Source organism: Schistocerca piceifrons, chromosome 7 (assembly GCF_021461385.2).
Source record: "Schistocerca piceifrons isolate TAMUIC-IGC-003096 chromosome 7, iqSchPice1.1, whole genome shotgun sequence".
Classification (NCBI taxonomy): domain Eukaryota; kingdom Metazoa; phylum Arthropoda; class Insecta; order Orthoptera; family Acrididae; genus Schistocerca; species Schistocerca piceifrons.
Window position 1 is genome coordinate 55,114,067 of NC_060144.1, and position 20,478 is coordinate 55,134,544.

Below are 20,478 nucleotides of genomic sequence, written 5' to 3' on the forward strand. Positions count from 1 at the left end.
GGCAGTGTCAGGCATTTCCTTCCGTTTACTCGACTGTAGGAGTGTCTTAACAGTAAACGTAGCGTTTGTTTAACATGTAGCAACTGAGGAATAATAGCTGAAAATACCAACAATATCATCTCACGTAACTTTTTGGCAGTTGAATTACCGAAAATACTAACCTTAGTCCTGATAAGCGATCACATTTACAGGGACAACATATCACCTACTTTGCAGTGATACAGTTCACCGGGCCAGATATACCAGTTGGTAGATATATTTGTCAATGACAGTTAGTGGTTAGCTGTAACTCATCACAGTATAACAGCTATGGTGATAAATAGCTGCAGGAACATTTTAACGGTGGTGAACTGCGCAGGAACGCAGGTCGTGAATTAGTGAAATGTGATTTTAAACTGTGGCAAATCACAACTAAAAATACCACTTACCGAAATTAACTTTAACAGAAATCAATGTAATTGGAAAGTCAGTTCACCCCGTTCCTAAATCTTTAACTTCCATTCCTCTTGAAAATTCAATCTTATACTCGAATATCATCCGCCACCTTCTTCCAGCGTTTCAGATATTACGCGTCGTTAGAAAAGGGTATAACATTTTCTTTGTTAAGTGTCACCCAAGGACAGTAGAAGGCCAAAAAGCGGATGGAGAATAGTGCTACTTAAAGGTATTGAGGCCATTCAACTAGAAACTGCTATTACGAGTACCAACAGCTTACGTACAGTGGTCGGCGGCTGGTCCCTATCTAATTGTATCACTGTGAGTTTATATCTGTAAAATCTCTTTAAATGTTTCGTTCATGATCACGTGTAGCAGAACTCAAATTCCGCATACGACTGCACTTGTTGTTAACGTGCGACTCAACCGGGTATTCCGTTAGTTAAGTCGTAACGACTTCCCACTTATTAGTAATGAAACTGAAGGAAATATTCCCGTAATAAGGAGGAGAAGAAACGGAGGTCATCTAATTTCAGAATGGCATACGACGTGCTGTGAACGAATTCAGCTGAATGCGCTCATTAACTGAACGCGAAATCCAAAACATTGTCTTTCAAGAATACATTACAAAGTATTGTCTGACGTGACTAAAAAGTGCTTATCCACACAAATTTTTTCGTATGCTTGGAAAATTTTCAGAAACTTTTGTCACTCATGTCAATACACATGTTTTGCACCTCGCAAACTGACACGTACATTCAGTGGCTTTTTTCATATATTAGCAAACCGAAACAACCGATGAAATTTCATGACATTACAGGATGTACAATTCAGTATCGGGAGGCTGATTTTGACGTAAACTCTACGTCGCTCACGTCAGGTGGTATACTTGCGTGCGAAGAAAAACAAGGAAATACGATACGCACAAAACGACGCTGACGAGAATGATACAATCATGATGAATGCCCTTATCCCTTGCCCAATTAGATGTCTGTTCTTTAAAATACATTTTAAACACTGTCTCGATCGTAAGATACTTCTCCTGTTTGTCGCTAGAATACAGCAGATGTAGCTCCGTACCCGCGTTGACGGTTATCTACAGTGGTTGTGCAAAGAGTTATTTAGTCAAGAAGGTTGTGTTAGATGTCAAAGCAGGAAATTCATTGAGTAACAACCACAAATTACTGAAACATTACGTTTCGGGATTACATACACCAAAAGATGCCCACATGAACATTGGCACATGCGGTAATTTCTGTTAATTTTTTCTTCAATATTTTTTACATAGCCATGCCACTGATGGACAAATCTTCTCAGGAAATTGCTTATCGAACTCTGTTTTCCATCTTTTATAGCCGTATCTTTAGTTAACCGTAATTCATTTCTGTTTCCTGCTGAGTGGCTGCAGCATTTCAAAAACTGAACTTAATATTTATATGGATACATCTTCTCCCTCGCAACAGTCACCTGTTTGGAGACGACGTTCTTTCTAGACCTATCTCAGTTTATTTTATTACTTCACACTCAACGACTACCCTCAAAAAGCACTCCGAGCAGCTCCGCGTAATAACACAACGCACAGTGTTACCCGCCCACACGGGATGCGATGACGTGACCGCTGACTGCTTAAAGTCCCCCCACCACCACACCGCCTTTTTTTTTCGCTTTGCGCACACGGCTGTACGTGTCGCAGCGCCTGGGGACCCGCAGCACCGCGATTTAAATAAAAGGCAATTTAATAACGTCGAAAGGCCATATTAGATTATCCAAATGCGCTCGGTTCAATCATTTTTGGTCGAAGGCTTTTGCTCTCCATCACAATGCCGTAACGTGGTTACGGAATTGCGTATTGATTGGCCGGCCGGCGCTGGCCATATCGCGGTTTTCGAGTCCCTGACACGTGGTGGCCTGCGACCCGCAGGGAATACGGGGGCGCAGCATTTACTGCGAAAAACCGCTTCCCCTCACGCCCTGTACTCTTTGGTGAACTTGCGGGCTCCTCAGCGTGAACTGCATTGCCTGCTGCAGGACCCACTGGATACGACACTGACGTTTTAGCCCATCGCGTCTCCTGCGGCCCCTTGAAGTAGACTACTTGCCCAACTTCAATCAATTCGCCGTGTATACAGGGTGTTGCAAAAAGGTACGGCCAAACTTTCAGGAAACATTCCTCACACACAAAGAAAGAAAATATGTTATGCGGACATGTGTCCGGAAACGCTTACTTTCCATGTTAGAGCTCATTTTATTACTTCTCTTCAAATCACATTAATCATGGAATGGAAACGCACAGCAACAGAACGTACCAGCGTGACTTCAAACACTTTGTTACAGGAAATGTTCAAAATGTCCTCCGTTAGTGAGGATACATGCATCCACCCTCCGTCGCATGGAATCCCTGATGCGCTCCTGCAGCCCTGGAGAATGGCGTACTGTATCACAGCCGTCCACAATACGAGCACGAAGAGTCTCTACATTTGGTACCGGGGTTGCGTAGACAAGAGCTTTCAAATGTGCCCATAAATGAAAGTCAAGAGGGTTGCGGTCAGGAGAGCGTGGAGGCCATGGAATTGGTCCGCCTCTACCAATCCATCGGTCACCGAATCTGTTGTTGAGAAGCGTACGAACACTTCGACTGAAATTTGCAGGAGCTCCATCGTGCATGAACCACATGTTGTGTCGTACTTGTAAAGGCACATGTTCTAGCAGCACAGGTACAGTATCCCGTACGAAATTATGATAACGTGCTCCATTGAGCGTAGGTGGAAGAACATGGGGCCCAATCAATGCCTGCCCAAACGTTCACAGAAAATCTGTGTTGATGACGTGATTGCACAATTGCGTGCGGATTCTCGTCAGCCCACACATGTTGATTGTGACAATTTACAATCTGATCAGTACATACTGACGAAACTAAAATGAGCTCTAACATGGAAACTAAGCGTTTCCGGACACATGTCCACATAGCATCTTTTCTTTATTTGTGTGTGAGGAATGTTTCCTGAAAGTTTGGCCGTACCTTTTTGTAACACCCTGTACACCGGAAGATGTCTTCAAATTCACCAGTGTCATCACGGTGTAGCAACCAGACTGTTTTTTCACCTTTTACTTCCATTTTCCGTTCCACGCGTGTTTAGGAAACAAGACTTACAGCTTTTGAGTTGCACACCACAGTGCTATGGTACTGTTGGAAGCAGTGTTCAAAATGGTTGAAATGGCTCCGAGCACTATGCGACTTAACTGCTGAGGTCATCAGTCCATAGAACTTAGAACTACTTAAACGTAACTAACCTATGGACATCACACACATCCATGCCTGAGGCAGGATTCGAACCTGCGACCGTAGCGGTAGCGCGGTTCCAGACTGAAGCGCCTAGAACCGCTCGGCCACTCCGGCCGGCCGAAGCAGTGTGCCGTTGCCTTCTTCCCACCTTTGAAATGACTATCCCAGCTAGTTATAGGAAGACCTATAGTTTAACTTGGACTCCGAAACAAAGTACATCTCGAAATTTTTGGCATTAACAGTTATCAGAGATAAAACAGGTGATAAGGGACAGATTAAAATCCTGGGAGTGACTGGGTATCGAAATCGTCTCCTTAGGATTTGGAAGCTGGCAGATTAGGATGTTTAGGGGTGAGACCATTGTCACTTTTGATTGTTCCCGTACCCAGCAACAGATGGCAACACTAATCTCTAAGGTTTTACATTTGAGAGTTAGCCCTTTTTTCCGCTGATGCTTCAAATTATCCTGATGGATCTGTTACACAGGTATTATCCAGCTTAGTCCACATTGGAAGACACTAAACTCTGCTGACTAATCCTGTCTGCTTTTACTGCTTCTCTACTGACGCAGCAAGCCAGGTCTCCTCCTATACTCATGGATCTGCCCACCGTGACATCTAGTGTTAATCCCAGATTACGCAGGAGTGTTCCGATACTTTTGATAGGATAATTTTACTTTCTCTTCCTGTTATAGATTGTGGCTACACCATCCGTGACTCAGCTACTGCTATGAGACGATTAACGGAACTTGTTATCCGTTTGCATGGAAGAGCTGGAGACGAAAGCACGTTACATACGTTAAATTTAAATATCGAAATGGATGATAAATGTTTATTAGGATACTTTTGGTACAATCACAATTTTGGGTAGTGTGCAACGAAATAAGCAGTTTTGGCCACCAAGGGGTTTAGAATAAAATCAGAGATCTACCCCAACCTCCGAAAGTTTAAACAATCTAATATAAAAATCACCATCGAATGTGTGATTGCAAATGAGTTAATGAGTTCAATATTTAAACTTAACAATGTTAAAGCCTTATGTTCCAAGTCAGAGTGACAGTGGCATAATATGTGTCACCGGGCTTCCAAATTTTGAATCACACAATTCATTATTTCTTCCCTTATGAGGCGATATTCTTTTCCAAAGGAAGCAGTTTGTGTCATCTGTTAATGACTCTCCTAATCTCTTTAGAAATGTATTGATTAAATGCATATGACGCTGTGCTATCCGTTCGTATGTTTTGCTAAACATTTTGTCTCTACGTAACTATCACGCCCATCGCCACCCGTGATCTGGTTTGCATGTTGCACTATTGTGCCATCTGGACTATTTTTGTCGCTCTACTGGTGCATCCAGTTCCAGGTTAAGTATTCCCGGGAACTGTAGCAGGTGTTCTCACTACTTTGTGACATCTTTTGATAGGAATCTGCCATAGACTTCTTCCCTCACCTAATCTTTTCAGTATTTCTTCACTTCGTGTTTTACCTGTGCACTTAATTGTTGTCATTCTTCGATGCCACTACATCTGAAACTCGAATTGGGAACAATTCTACGAAATACCGACGATCCATGTTTCGCTTCCATACAATGCTGTGTACCAGATGTACAGTGTAGGAAATTTCCTCCTCCTTTTTGGAGGCAGCAGAGCCTTTAATTGAAGAACGCTTTCTTTGCCCATGCCAATGCACTTCTACCATCTCGTGTAATCCTGCTTTCATTGCTTCTAATACTTCGTCGTTGCCAGTTTTTATGATAAGTGATCGTTATCGTTATTAGTAAAAATACAAATGAGAATGTTTCGTTAAGGCAGTAAATTAGTGAATAGCTCGCCATTAGCCTGTGGTAGCAACCGTTCCCCCTCGTGCAAAAGCCACAAATGTAGCGGAGTGAAAACGGGAATGGGAATTAACATTCAGACTTAATGCATCCTTCGCCATGCGCTGCGCCGTAGCTCGGAGAGAACAAACGTACACGGTTCTGACATTGTTTTAATATATGTTCAAATAGTCTCTCTCGCACCAAAGCAAGGCGGATGCCAGCGTAATACCTCCGTGCTATGGTAAAGCGTTTTTCTGTTTTTGGTTTCTTTGTCAGCGACGAGGATTTATGGCCTCCACCACGGAACACAACAGCGCAATGTGCGGAGCTACTCCGCGGAGCTGGTCCTTCCCGGAAAGGGAAAGACAAGACGAGACTAGGATTCCCTTTCGAAGAACGCAGTCGCGCCGAGCACTGTACAAAAGACGCGAGCAAACACAAAAAAAACTGTAGCCTGAAGGGAAAGCGAGAGAGGGCGAAAGCCACTTGTCACTTTTGTATGGGATGGGACGGCAGAGCGCGCGTCTGTGTGTGTGCCGTTCCGGCGACCGCCGCATCTTCAGGGCGCGGACGTCGACCCGACACAAGAGTCGGGGATTCCCCAGCCGCTACGCCTGTCCAGCCGATTCGCCTCCAATATTTCTCCAGCCCGGCCCGAAGGGTTGCGGGCCGCCGGCGTTTTTAATGACGGCCCCGAGGAGAGGAGGGGGCTGCAGTAAACACGGGGCGCGCCCCCTCCCCCCCCCCCCCCCAGCGGGCTTTTTACCTCCGCCGGACCGCCCGCTGGCCCCAGAGTTTTTTCCCGCGCGCGCCTCCTTTGCTGCTCCGTGTCGATGCCTGCTCACGGCCTGTTCGCATCCTGTTGTTGTAGTCCGGGACACCCTTCCACTGAAAGTGGCCATCCCGACAGTACCTGAGACAACCACAAAAACTCCAGCCACGAACACGAGGCGAACGATCGAGTGGACGAAGGATCATACCTGGACTTGGCGTTCGAGCTGACCGAGTGCTTATCGGCATCTCGCTTCACACTGTGACGATGGCCACTCGCTGGCTCCCTTCAGCAACCTGACACGTCGGTTAAATCTACATCAACATGGATTTAGCAAACATCGCTCGTGCCAAACTCAACTTGTTCGTTTCTCGCACAATATTCTGCGAACCGTGGATGAAGCGCAAAAAAACAGAGTCCATACTCCTGTATTTCCGGGAAGCGTTTGACACAGTGCCACACGGCAGGATGTTAACGAAGCTCGGGTGAGGATTAGGTCCTCAGATATGTTAGTGGCTCGAATACTTCTTGTTGTTGTTGTTGTTATTGTTGTTGTTGTTGTTGTTGTGGTCTTCAGTCCTGAGACTGGTTTGATGCAGCTCTCCATGCTACTCTATCCTATGCAAGCGTCTTCATCTCCCAGTACCTACTGCAGCCTACATCCTTCTGAATCTGCTTAGTGTATTCATCTCTTGGTCTCCCTCTACGATTTTTACCCTCCACGCTGCCCTCCAGTACCAAATTGGTGATCCCTTGATGCCTCAGAACATGTCCTACCAACCGATCCCTTTTTCTAGTCAAGTTGTCCCACAAACTCCTCCCCAATTCTATTCAATACCTCCTCATTAGTTATCTGATATACCCATGTAACCTTCGGCATTCTTCTGTAGCACCACATTTCGAAAGCTTCTATTCTCTTCTTGTCTAAACTATTTATCGTCCATGTCTCACTTCCATACATGGCTACACTCCATACAAATACTTTCAGAAATGACTTCCTGACACTTAAATCTACACTCGATGTAAACAAATTTCTCCTCTTCAGAAACGCTTTCCTTGCCATAGCCAGTCTACATTTTATATCCTCTCTACTTCGACCATCATCAGTTTTTTGCTCCCCAAATAGCAAAACTCCTTTACTACTTTAAGTGTCTCATTTCCTAATCTAATTTCCTCAGCATCACCCGACTTAAAGCGACTACATTCCATTATCCTCGTTTTGCTTTTGTTGATGTTCATGTTATACCCTCCATTCAAGACACTGTCCATTGCGTTCAACTGCTCTTCCAAGTCCTTTGCTGTCTCTGACAGAATTACAATGTCATCGGCGAACCTCAAAGTTTTTATTTCTTCTCCATGGATTTTAATACCTACTCTGAATTTTTCGTTTGTTTCCTTTACTGCTTGCTCAATATACGGATTGAATAACATTGGGGAGAGGCTACAACCCTGTCTCACTCCCTTCCCAACCACTGTTTCCCTTTCATGTCCCTCGACTCTTGTAACTGCCATCTGGTTTCTGTACAAACTGTAAATAACCTTTCGCTCCCTGTATTTTACCGCTGCCATCTTCAGAATTTGAAAGAGAGTATTCCAGTTAACATTGTCAAAAGCTTTCTCTAAGTCTACAAATGCTAGAAACGTAGATTTGCCTTTCCTTAATCTTTCTTCTAAGATAAGTCGTAGGGTCAGTATTGCCTCACGTGTTCCAACATTTCTACGGAATCCAAACTGATCTTCCCCGAGGTCGGCTTCTACCAGTTTTTCCATAAGTAATAAAATCCAGTATGGTGTTCTGCACCGTGAGTACTCACAAAAGACAAGGGTATCGTCAGGAGTGCGTCTGGGAATTGTAACAGGACGGGGCGAGCAGCAATCTGTGACTATTTGCTGTAATGGACGGGAAGGTGTCTTTATGTGACTGTATGAGGACACAAGACGGATACAATTTCTCTGCGATGTGCTGACTGATACTCGCTCTGAATGGGGAAAAACCTAAGTTTATGCAGATGAGTAGGAAAAACAATCCTGTAAAGTTTGAGTACAGAATCAGTGGTGTGCTGCTTTACACAGTCACGTTACGTAGGCGTTATGTTGCAAAGCGACACGAAACGGAAAGAGCACGTAGAGTTGGCTTAAGGGAAGGCGACTGGTGGACTTGGGTTTATTGGGAGAATTATGGGAAAGTGTACTTCAGCTATAAAGCACACCAAGTACAGAACGCTTATGTGACCCATTCCTGAGTACTTTAGGAATTTTCTGGATGCTTACGAGGTCTTATTAAAGGAAGGCATCGGAGCAATTAAGACGTGTGTTATTAGGTTTGTTGCCGGTAGGTTCGGTCAACTCGGGAGTATTACGGAAACGCTGCGTGGACTCGCTGATCTTTTTGGATCAAACCCACACTCGAATGGTGATCTTTTTTCCCGGCCATTGATTAATTTTTTTGATAACGTTGTTGTAAGGATTAAAACAATTATTGGAATAATGTCAAGAAAGAGGAAAAATTGAATCATTTGGAACGTTAGGTATAATCTACGCCAGATTTTCTAGAAGGAAGAAGACGTTCATTTCGGGAAACACTGCTGTGAAACTGTACGGAAGCGGCATTTGGGGCTGACTGCGGTACGATCCTACAGCCACCAACGTACATCTCGCCTAAGAACCGCAAAGACAGGACAGGAGATATCAAGGTTCGTACGGAGGCATACAAACGTTTTGCCCTCGCAAATTTCCGAGGAAATGGAATGACTGGCAGTGCTACAAGAAATTATCCGTTAAGTTCTTTGACACTCTCTCCATTTGATTTCAACACGCTGAAGACGCCACGTACAGTTACATTTTAAATAGTTACACTAGCGGGTTTTAATGTGTTGTATGCTGGCACAGTGACAAAACCTGCACAACGGTCGCATTTTTTACATTTTTCATGTGGATTTAGGGGCGCCGTCGCATGTTAATTTCCTCCACACACCTGAACGTAATGTATCATGCTCTCTCTATTCATTGCGGTTTTTGTTTCGCTGAGATATAGCTTGATAATCTCTATAGGGACGAAATCAGCTATTTACTAACAATGAAACAGAGTGGTTATTTAAAAACGTTAAACAAAAAATAAAAAGACAGTCTACGCAGGAAAATGGTTCCCCATAAGATATTGCTTTTCTCTTTCATATACAGAGTGTTTCAAAATAACATTGACAAACTTCCAATGGATGTAGAAGGTGTCTTTACAAACAAAATGAGAAAAGGATTCCGTATCCGTAAACGTCATCCAATCACACTACAGAGCTTCGATGCTATAGGCGCTGGATCCTGTAGATGTATGCAGATATACAGGTTGATTATGCTGTTATGAACTTGCAGAGGTCATGGAGAAGGATAAATGCATCAGTTTGAGGTAAGGGGGGACCCTGCTGCACAAACGAACGAGTCGAAAAATTGATATCGTTCTGATGCGTCCGACAGTGGAATACGTATACCGGTAGTGTTGTTGCTAAGATCGTAGGGTAGGCAAGTTTCAGAGGTGGTAGTATAGCGAAAACAAGAAAAAAAGTCTCGTAAACAAGAGCTCCAAAATGCATATGTGAGGATCTATGAGAACTTCATGAGCATCTTCGATAGTCTTATACACATCCTCTCTATGGAACAAGTGTCTATAGTTCTTAAAGTATGCATTTTGATCTTGTTTTGGTCCATACTATCACCTCTGAATGTTGCCTATCCTACAATGTCAGAAACAACAGTACCGGCGCATGTATTCCACTGTCAGAGGCATCAGAACGATTTTAGTTTATAGCTTTTGACACGTTCGTTTCCGGGCCAGGGTCTCTTACCTCAAGTTGACGCGTTTATCCTCGTTTATCATCCCTAAAAGTTCGTAACATCATCACGAAATCACCCTTTGTATACCTACATGCAAAGTCGCGGCCCTTAAAACTTCGACGCTCTGTTGCGTCGTTGGATGGCGTTTCCGGGCACGGGTTTCCATCCTCATTTTGTTCCTCAAGACACATTCAGCATCCCTTCCAAGCTTGTCGGTATAATTTTGAAACACTCTGTGGATCGCAAAAGGTCTATGACGGTAAGGTTAGAGAGATTCCAGCCGAGTCAGGAAAGCTTCCGTTCTTCCTCACCTACATCTACATGATTACTCTGCAATTCACATTTAAGTGCTTGGCAGAGGGTTCATCGAACCACAATCATACTACCTCTCTACCATTCCACTCCCCAACAGCGCGCGGGAAAAACGAACAGCTAAACCTTTCTGTTCGAGCTCTGATTTCTCTTATTTTATTTTGATGATCATTCCTATCTATGTAGGTTGGGCTCAACAAAATATTTTTGCATTCGGAAGAGAAAGTTGGTGACTGAAATTTCATAAATAGATCTCGCAGCGACGAAAAACGTCTTTGCTTTAATGACTTCCATCCCAACTCGCGTTATCATATCTGCCACACTCTCTCCCCTATTACGTGATAATACAAAACGAGCTGCCCTTTTTTGCACCCTTTCGATGTCCTCCGTCAATCCCACCTGGTAAGCATCCCACACCGCGCAGCAATATTCTAACAGAGGACGAACGAGTGTAGTGTAAGTTGTCTCTTTAGTGGACTTGTTGCATCTTCTAAGTGTCCTGCCAATGAAACGCAACCTTTGACTCGCCTTCCCCACAATATTATCTGTGTGGTCTTTCCAACTGAAGTTGTTCTTAATTTTAACACCCAGGTACTTAGTTGAATTGACAGCCTTGAGAATTGTACTATTTATCGAGTAATCGAATTCCATCGGATTTCTTTTGGAACTCATGTGGATCACCTCACACTTTTCGTTATTTAACGTCAACTGCCACCTGCCACACCATACAGCAATCTTTTCTAAATCGCAGCGTACCTTTCGCAACTGGGACACGGTGGAGGGGGGGGGGGTGGAGGGGGGGAGCAGGAGATTCACTGTGGTACACGAAGCACCCTCCGCCACAGTCCTTCATGCGGCATGTGGAGTATAGATGCAGAGATGTAGATATAAACACGTTGCGGACCTCGTTCAGGCATACACTTGTTCTCAGTCGGTGTTAACCAGCAACACGATTGTGCTGCAGACTGCAGTCCGACTGCGTGATTGCACGTAGGGGAAAAACTCCCTGTGCGCGGCGCTGGACTGCTGCAACCTGGCTCTCACACGGAGCGCCCGGCGGCCGCGAAACCGCAGAGTCACCACCGCCGCCGCCGCCGCACTTCATCCAATTACCGGCGGCGCCGCGCGCCTCGTATTGATAATCCATTAGCAATTGCGGCCAGCGGCCAGCCCTCTTGTCGCCGCAGGGCACTGTGCGCGTTTTCCGCGAAGGGCCCTCTACTGTTGCACTCTTCGCTGTCTCGACCCCGGCAGGTCGGCGCTCAACGCTTCCCCACTGTGAATCTCCCCCGAAATTCCAGTAAGCTACGTATTTATTCGCAGCTGTCGGTTCTTTCCTAGAACGTATTCAGCAGTCACGCAAAGGAGGAGAAAAAAAAAAAGGGTAGCACAAAACGGCGGGGTCGGTACCTAGGTACCGGCGATTGGACATAAGTCAACTGCACCCAGTGAAATCTGTGTCCATACCAAACTAAATCGTAATGTCTAAAATGAATTGGGGGAGCGCCAAACGAACGATTATTGCAGCTGGCGTGTTGAAGAGAGTGGAGACATACCATCAGACTTTCAGAAAAATACCATCCGCAAAATTCCGAAGACAGTAAGATCAGATAAGTGAGAGACCTATCGCACAACCAGTTTAAAAGCACAGGCAACCAGACAAGAATAATATACAGAAGGATGGCAAAGGAAGTCGAGGGTTTGTGAGAATCGGGGCTGAATAAACAGCATTGGCAGCACCGCCGTAATGTGAAGAATGTAAGTCACATGGCATTTCCGCTGTCTGTAGCTGAGAGCAGACGGTACCAAACGTTGTGTGTCGATAGAGTACCAACCAAAACACCAGTTTAGTTCGTGCTGTATGCTGTCGTCCAGCAGAAGATGCGTAACCCATAATTAAAGGTAACACCAGAACTACGGAATCTGGGAAAAGCGTATCTATGAGCTATTAATGTGAATGTTACTGCTGGGTTAGTTGGTAGAGCGTCAAATCGCCGTCATAAATGGCCCGAGTTCGAAAAAAAAAAAAGTTCGCAATCCACTGACGGTATTTATTTTAACAGTTTACGTCTGAAATTGTTATATGGAAGAACATTTTTCTGACATGTAAAAGGACATTTCGGAGTTTATAGCAATGTTCCTTTGGCAGTCGGCTTTCGCTTCGTTAGTAGAAAGTAGCAAATCTCTAGCGTACCATTGTATAGATAAATAGGTAACACTATACCTGTTTATACAAATGTACTGTATGGGTTTGCTGCCTTCAGGCAGTCGATTTATTTCCGAGATGAGCTGCACGCCCGTGACAACTTTGTAGATTGTATTTGCCTGCCTGCTCGGGACCTTTCGTACAGTCACGGTTCTGAATGCTGCTGCAAACACTTTTCCGTGAAGGCATCGATCGTCTCACAGTGGGATAAATGTACGAGGGTCATTCAATTAATTAAAGAGACAAATTGGTCTGGGGAAAGAACTGTTACTAGGGCAAGTTTGGTACTTTTATGACTTTAATTAGGCTTCACTGGAATGATGTATCAACATTGCTTTGTCTATAACCTCAAAAATACGTTTCAAGATGGCGAGTCCGCTTGAAACGTCCACGTCAGTTGAATAACGTTCTGTTATTCGTTTTTTTACTTGTTGAAGGCGAGAAACCATTGAATATATACAGTAGAATGTCTGAAGCTTATGGTGAAGGTTGTATGAATCGTGCCAATTTTTACAGATAGGTAGAGCTGTTCAGAAAGGCCGCGACTCAGTTGCAGTTTCAAGTCTCTCCCATGGAAGGTGAACAGATGAAATTATTCGAGCCAACCGCCATGCGACTGTGTAAATGATAGTTGATAAGTTTCAAGTTAGTACTAGAGCAGTTCATAACAAACTGAAGTACCGCAAAACATGTGCAAGATGGGGCCCAGAGGAGTTGACGCGGCTACACAGGGAAACAAGGTTGAGAGTGTGCACAGAGCTGAAGGAAGGTTATGAAAGAGAATTTGAGCACTTACTCAACAAAATTTTAACTTGTGATGAAACTTGGTTTCAATATTATGAGCCAGAATCAAAAAGACAAGGAATGGAGTGGAAGCACACCAACACTCACCTGTCAAGAAAAAATTCTAAACCCAAGCATCAGCAAAAATGTTATGTTGACGGTGTTTTGGAATGCTGAAGGTCAACTTTTTGTGATTATCTCGAAGAGCAGCGTACATTGAACAGCCAATACTACTCGGATTTGCTTTTAAAGAAGGTGAAGCCGGCCATGAGAGAGAGAGTGGTCGTGGATCTCAGAGGAGAAGTGTCATTATCCAGCAAGACAAAGCACGTCCTCATATTGCTCAACTAACCTGTGAAACCATTGACAAAATGGGCTGGGAAGTACTGATTCATCCCCCTTACAGTCCTAATTTAGCATGTAGTGATTTCCATTTGTTTGGTGCACTGAAGGAGACATTACGTGGGTAGAGGTTCCAGGACAACGAGGATGTGAAAAAGTTTGTGGGAAATTGGTTCAAACATCAAGTTAAAGAGTTCTTTGCTGCCAGTATAAAAAAAAGCTTGTGGCCCGTTGGAACAAGTGCGTAAACGTCAAGGGGCTTATGTTGAAAAGTAGAAAAAGTATTGTAAAAATGAAAGCTTTTTTCTCGAGACCAATTTGTCTCTGTAATTATTGAATGACACTCGTATTAACAGTCACGGCGATTACTTTTGAAATAATATACAGTTTACTTACTTTTTTCCGTCTGCCTTGTTTCCATTTGAGTGCACCTTATAAAATTGGGCCCGGTTGTTGTGTCTTCTACTATTTACTCCCATTCGCATCAGCATTGTCTTGGTATTCAGATTTGAGGAGATCTGCAGCGGACAAGTTGGAGAAATACTTTATACAGAAAGTTCTGTTTCACGTTATTGAAAAAGTGCGAGGCGAGAAGAAGAAGAAAGCCTCTGAACCGCAGACTGGTGGTAAAGATCAGAGTCTTTTTGGTTTGTTTACATCTCAATACGACGAGAACATTATCTGCAGTTTGTCGTAGGTCACGAAACAGTCGCAGCGGACTTCCGGTAATTAAAGCTTATAACAGGGTAAGACTCGCTATGAGCCCGCGATCTCGTATCGATGCCGGGATATCGGGGCGGCGAGTTTATCTGTGGGAACGGCGCGTCGCGTGCGGCTCTAGCTGGCCGCACAGCACACACACACACACACACACACACACACACACACACCAGTTCTGAGAAAACCTGGAGAGAGTTACCGAGGTGCGGGCCCCCAGCTCTCGCAGGATTCGCCGACGCGACCGACAATTAAGATATGCAGATGGGCGCCTCCGGGCCACTCACTAACGGTAGTTCAGGCGCCTGCTAATGATATGCGGGCCTCGCCAGAGCGGCGGCTGGTGACCGCGGGGCAGCTAACGGTCAGCGCGGCCCGGCGCCCACAAAGGAGGTTCCCAGCGGCGGACGCGTCCCGATCCGGGAACGGGCCGTCCCGTCCCCTGACCACCGTCCACCAGACACCTGCCGGCCGCCGGAAGCCGGAAGAGCGGCGCGCTTGCCCGACCTGTCCGGCTGACCGGTTGGGCCCGCGTTTTGACCCCTATCTGCTCCTCGTCGATACCAGTTCCGCCGCTCGTTAAAGGAGCAAATACCGACCAGTTCCACCACTTTCGGTCCAGGCAAGTCGCCTGCCTGTCACGTTTCCCTCTTCCCCAACGTCTTTTGCCGAAGGTCGCACGCCGAGCGCGGATGATCCATCGTCCTTGCGCTTCCCGACCCGCCCAAACGAGATTGTGGGCTCCTTTGCTCGCCACCTGGCGTCTGGACTTCGCTGTCCGATCTCGGCCGTTGCCGCACGTTGGCTACCATTCAAAGAACGATCGTTTTTTTTTTCTACATTATTTTCCCCGAATAATGAATCAATGCAAGTTCTCTGGACCGACCTAGTCCCCGTGCTAACTGGTTACCGTTAAACCGTGGATATTTAACCGGTTTTCATCGATACAGAGCCGCGAACCGGGAGTTTCACGGTGCTCTGTGTGATAAACATGTACCTGTTACACCGGACAACCACCGAGCGGTCTGTTGGCCGATAACCTCACTTCCTCTTAGCGTCTTCCGTTGGACGGCGGTTATCATCTCACGTCTTTCTGCCAGTCCACCCGTCACCCCTCAACTTCTATTCCATCTCCGACACCTGGCCCTTTTCTCGACACTCTGGCCCGTTGCTGCTCCGCGCGACCTCAAACGGAATTTCTCTCGGGACAGAATCCGTTATTGACCCGCGAATACACGAATGAAAACAGTGGCCTAACATGACCGCCCATGTGCGTCAGAGTCGCTGCTTTCCTGTTCTTCGAAACGGTCCGCTACTCCTTCGTTGTAACCGCCATCCATACAATCCACGAAGCGATCTGGGAGACGAATTACACTGGAGATCATTTTTAAACATACAAGTTTCAATGGTGGAGGTTATGCAGTCTTCTGTTTTACAATTGAGCCCAAAGGTCGAATAGTGGAAGTCGATACTGTGGCAGTTTGAATTATACTCCTTATTTCCTTCCAGGGATCAGATATTAAATCGTAACTTTTATTATGAACAGCGTAAATCCTTTGAAGTAACACTTGTCATAATGGGTAATTTTGGTTAGTAACCTGCTATTGACTCAAACAGAGCAGTCATGAGTAACTGACAAACCTCAGAAAAATGTTTTGTATTTAAGGGAAATTACGTAAACACCTTCACCCGTTTCGAGAGGACGTAGAACCAGCGACGCAAACAGGCCCGTGCTTTCACGACATCGGCAAAGTCAAGGCACTTTAGGTACATACTATTTCAGAAGAAAACGGATAGTAGGGTAAGTGGGCTTAACTAGAACCAAACAGAGCTAAAACTGAAACTATTTTATCGAAAATGTGCTACATGTTTGACGTCGTAAGCCACTATCGGCCTGCAAGTGATCATGAAGGTGCAAGAGGCCGAGTATAAATTGATACAAATTTGAAAACAGACTGATTGCGTAGAAAGTCAGAAGTGAACCATAGTTAATAATATCGAGTTATACTGTATTAAATTGGTAACTACTTCGGCACTTTAACCAATGAAGATTATCCACACATAGATGAGAGAAATAATTATTTAGTACAGGTAGTTATGGATACAGGAAACGATGTTGCAGGTACGAAGGGACGAAAATAAAAGAGAATTTCGAATGTATGAGAATACTAATAAACAGAGGGGAAGCATTCGAAGTAACGGCAGTAGAACACGATAAATACGCTGAATTAAAATTCATACATTTGAACGAGAGGATGTGAAAAGATACAACGTAGAAATAATCCATAGGCAGGATATAGCAAAGAAAATGGCACAAATTAACAGTGTGGTGAGAGAACCTGTTGATTAGTTTCTTTGTATTTAGGGCAGCTGAAGATAACGACTGAATGGACGGCAAAAAGAAGAGTAATAGTATCTGCAAAAAGAAATTTGCTATCTGTATCACTGCCAGATACTACCACGTAATGAATGGTAGATGGCATTATAAAACATGCAGCAATGACATAGGTGGGTATACGTAAAGATGGTAAAGCATGGAAATTTGTAGAGACCTTTATACAGGCGTGGCTGTCAAATAGCTGATACAATTACGATACACACTATTATCTTCAGATGTAGCTGGCGAGAAAAATCGGATATTCTTTTGCGAACGCTGCAAGTCTATAAGTTTGTCTGGAAGTCTGAAAATGATTAACGGCTTACCAATGAAGCATATCTTGTTCCTGTCAACATTTACGAACAATTGAGAACTGTCAGATTTTGACGGGCGGACCGTTTTGTCTAAGATTCGTCGGTTCACCTTGTTATTACCATACGGGTTCCATGTTCGAAGATTTTCGAGCGCTGGAGCGTGGTGTCGTAGCATTGTCAGTCACATAAGAAAAGAAAAATACTTACATCGACACACTTGCTGTAAATTATCATCACCCATTCAGATTCTTTTTTTCATATCGTTTTCCGAACCGATAGTTAAATCATGCGGTAGTTAACTTTTTATACTGGTAACATCATAGCATTGTTCACAAACAAAAAAGAAAGCACATACAATAAAATACATAAGAGAAAGGTACTTTTCACTGAGAGCTATTCTACACAACATCTATGGAAAACGGAAGTGTAGTACAGAAGTAAAGGAAAATTAATAACAGCATGCACTACCCATATAATGAATGTGTTAGCAGAAATTCTCAACCAAAGAGCAAAAGAAACATGTTGCAAGAGGTCCGAGAACACATCATATATCTCTAACGAAAATTAAGTGATTCCGGAACATGCATAACATTTTCAGTGCGCAGACAAAATTCTGCAAGTCCAGCTACACGCTGAGGGTAAATCTTTCACGTGGTTAATCACTCACCCGCCAACGCTGGGATCATTGTCTTTTGCTGCTCGGCGCTATATCCGGCAGCAAAGATTCTTGATCCCAAAGATCTTAGCTAGGAAAGTGAGGTGTCGGAAATCTTGCGCTGTTTTTCTTGAGCGGTTAGGTTGAGAAAATCCGCTGGCGTGTGTCCAGGTGCTATTGTTACAGGATAGCTAGCAGGAGTTTGCTATAAGAAGTGTCTCAAGTAGGCTGCAAGAAAGACAGACAGGTGAGAGGCCAAGGAGTCAGCTGATGCCTCTTCTCACACATTACTCGTTACTTTAACTACAGGTCTTTTCATGTTAAATTTCTTCCTCAATAGCCTGTCACTGTCGAAAGTAAATCAGGTGAAAAAAAGTTTCTGCAGATCGCCACGGCAAAGCTTATCCGCCATGTATACTTTGAACATCGTGACCGTATGTTAAATCATATATAGCTACAAATAATTATACCTTGTCACTTAATGAAATATTCATTAATTTCCGTTTCCTGCATTTTGGGCTCGCCTTAAGATGAGGCACATAAATGAGATACGTTATCGTCATTAAAGCATCGTATTGGGCACTGGAGGTTGTTTGGCTGGGTAAAATACAGTGCCTTCAATGGTAGTTATTCAGGAAATTATGTCGATCACGGGAGTTAACATCAGTGTCAACTATGTACCCGCTGCAAACAAAGTTCAATCTTTGATATCGTTCACAGAAGTAATTGCCAATAAAGGTGATAATTGAAAAGTATGGCGAAACAATCTCCACTGCCCAGAGCAATCCTTTAATGACCACTGTGTATTTTTCTGCAAGCCTCGTACTAAGATGAGCCAAATCTGGGTACAAGTCATAATTGTGATTATGGTCTAGTAAATAAAGTTTTTCATTAAGTGATTATTTGCAGCTATAACTGGTTAAGTCACAAATGTCTTCGTTACGTACGACCACGGACAGTTTCGAGAGCTACATGACATCTTCAGGTGGGTTTTATCAATGTGCAGTAATCAACCTGAATACGGGAATGTACTGCTCGAAACTAACAGGGATCGTAAGTAACAAAAGTTTGTAGATGTTTCACTGGTTACTGATGACCACAATGCGTTTCAAGTGACATTCCACGCCAGTTATCGTAACGCCTTGCGGTCACGAGTAAGAAATGAAACCGTGAACGTCTGCTGAAAGGTTTTCTTTACGTGACTTAGTTTCATGCAACTAGAGGCTGCAAAACACCGCACCTTGCGGTCAGACGACAAACACTGACGCACTTGCATATCCAGTGTTGGAAACAGGAACAAAGAGAGAGAGATTAGGCGTTAAGTTAATGACGCTGTATGGCGCGAGTACTCACGAAACAGCACAGAACACAGTGTTCAGAGTGGGGGCGAGCAAAGTCGGGAGCTCGCGGCCTGTGCTGTGGTCGTATAGCGCGTACCCACCTTCTCTCCTCATGCCCATCTTGAGACACTTCTTGAGGCGGCAATATTGGCACTGGTTGCGGTGGTGTTGGTCGATGGGACAGTTCCGGCTTCCGCGACACGAGTACGTAAGGTTGCGCCGAACGCTTCTCTTGAAAAAGCTTTTGCAACCTGCAAACGATGGAAACCTGCAGATATTACTCTAGCCGCAAGTCAGTCTGGCGGTCTCTCTCTACTCTAATTGCACACACATCAACACCAGCACAACGTCATAGCTAAACAAGCACAGCATTTTGCACACACAACACGACTAACGCTTACACTGACATCTACAGGCTGGTCAGAATAAACAGGCCCCAAAAATATTTCGTGCACCTTACGACAAACAACCCAAGTTACATCTTCTGTCCATGCTGAGGATGATGTAAGTTGTGTTGCCTATCTCAAGGGACACTAAATTTACTTTTTGCGCCAGTTTTATTTTGTCCACCCTGTACAACTTTTTTATTTCTTCCCTTTGTTATCTTCTACTAAATTGCAGTGTACGAATCCCCATCAGAAGGCGATCATCTCCTGTTGCAATAGCAGACCCGTCCGGCTTGTACTTATGTCGACTGCTGTTTCTAGCGGAACAGTATAAGTGATTTCGAAATTTTTAAACTCACCCGGGCCTAACACAGGACTTAGCAACAAGATATCCCTTCAACTTTAAAGCTGAAATTTCTTATTTGTTCCAAAGGCCTTACAAGAACGTAATTTTTGATCTTTCGGTCTCGAACCTTGTTTATCAACGAAGTTACAAACTGTATACTGAAGCTCATAAATCTGTCTGATTAAGAATCTTTAACGTGGACTTTTACAAAATAGTGTTCTGAATAAAATTAACAGGTAATAAAGGTGTCTTCTGAATGGGCATTTGGGTATACAGTATTATAGGACATCGTATATTGCAGACACAATTGGATTTTCAAGAGACTGCGAAAGCTGAATTATACAAGGGTGTACCGAAAATTGAGGGTAGCACTCAGGCATCGGATTCGCCACGTAGGAATGAGAGGAAAAATGTATTCCCAACATGGTTGTAGATGCGTTTAAATTCCGTGGTTTGAGACTGTCACTGTACGTATTTTTTAGTGGTTATTTGTTTGCTGATTAAAACAATGCACGAACTGCTTGGAGAGTGCACACATGTTACATGTCGCCGCTACAATGAGATCAT

General features: G+C 44.2%; 1 protein-coding gene across 2 annotated transcripts in view; it reads right to left on the minus strand.

Annotated features, from left to right (window-relative positions):
* Positions 1–19,426, minus strand: part of LOC124804606 (steroid receptor seven-up, isoforms B/C) — a 435,391-nt gene extending 415,965 nt beyond the window's left edge. For both annotated transcript variants that reach the window (XM_047264805.1, XM_047264804.1), the window contains exon 1: positions 19,281–19,426. In XM_047264805.1, the coding sequence (XP_047120761.1) occupies positions 19,281–19,299 (19 nt within the window). In that variant the 5' untranslated portion in view covers positions 19,300–19,426. The remainder of the gene's footprint in view (positions 1–19,280) is intronic.
* Positions 19,427–20,478: the final 1,052 nt, after the last annotated feature.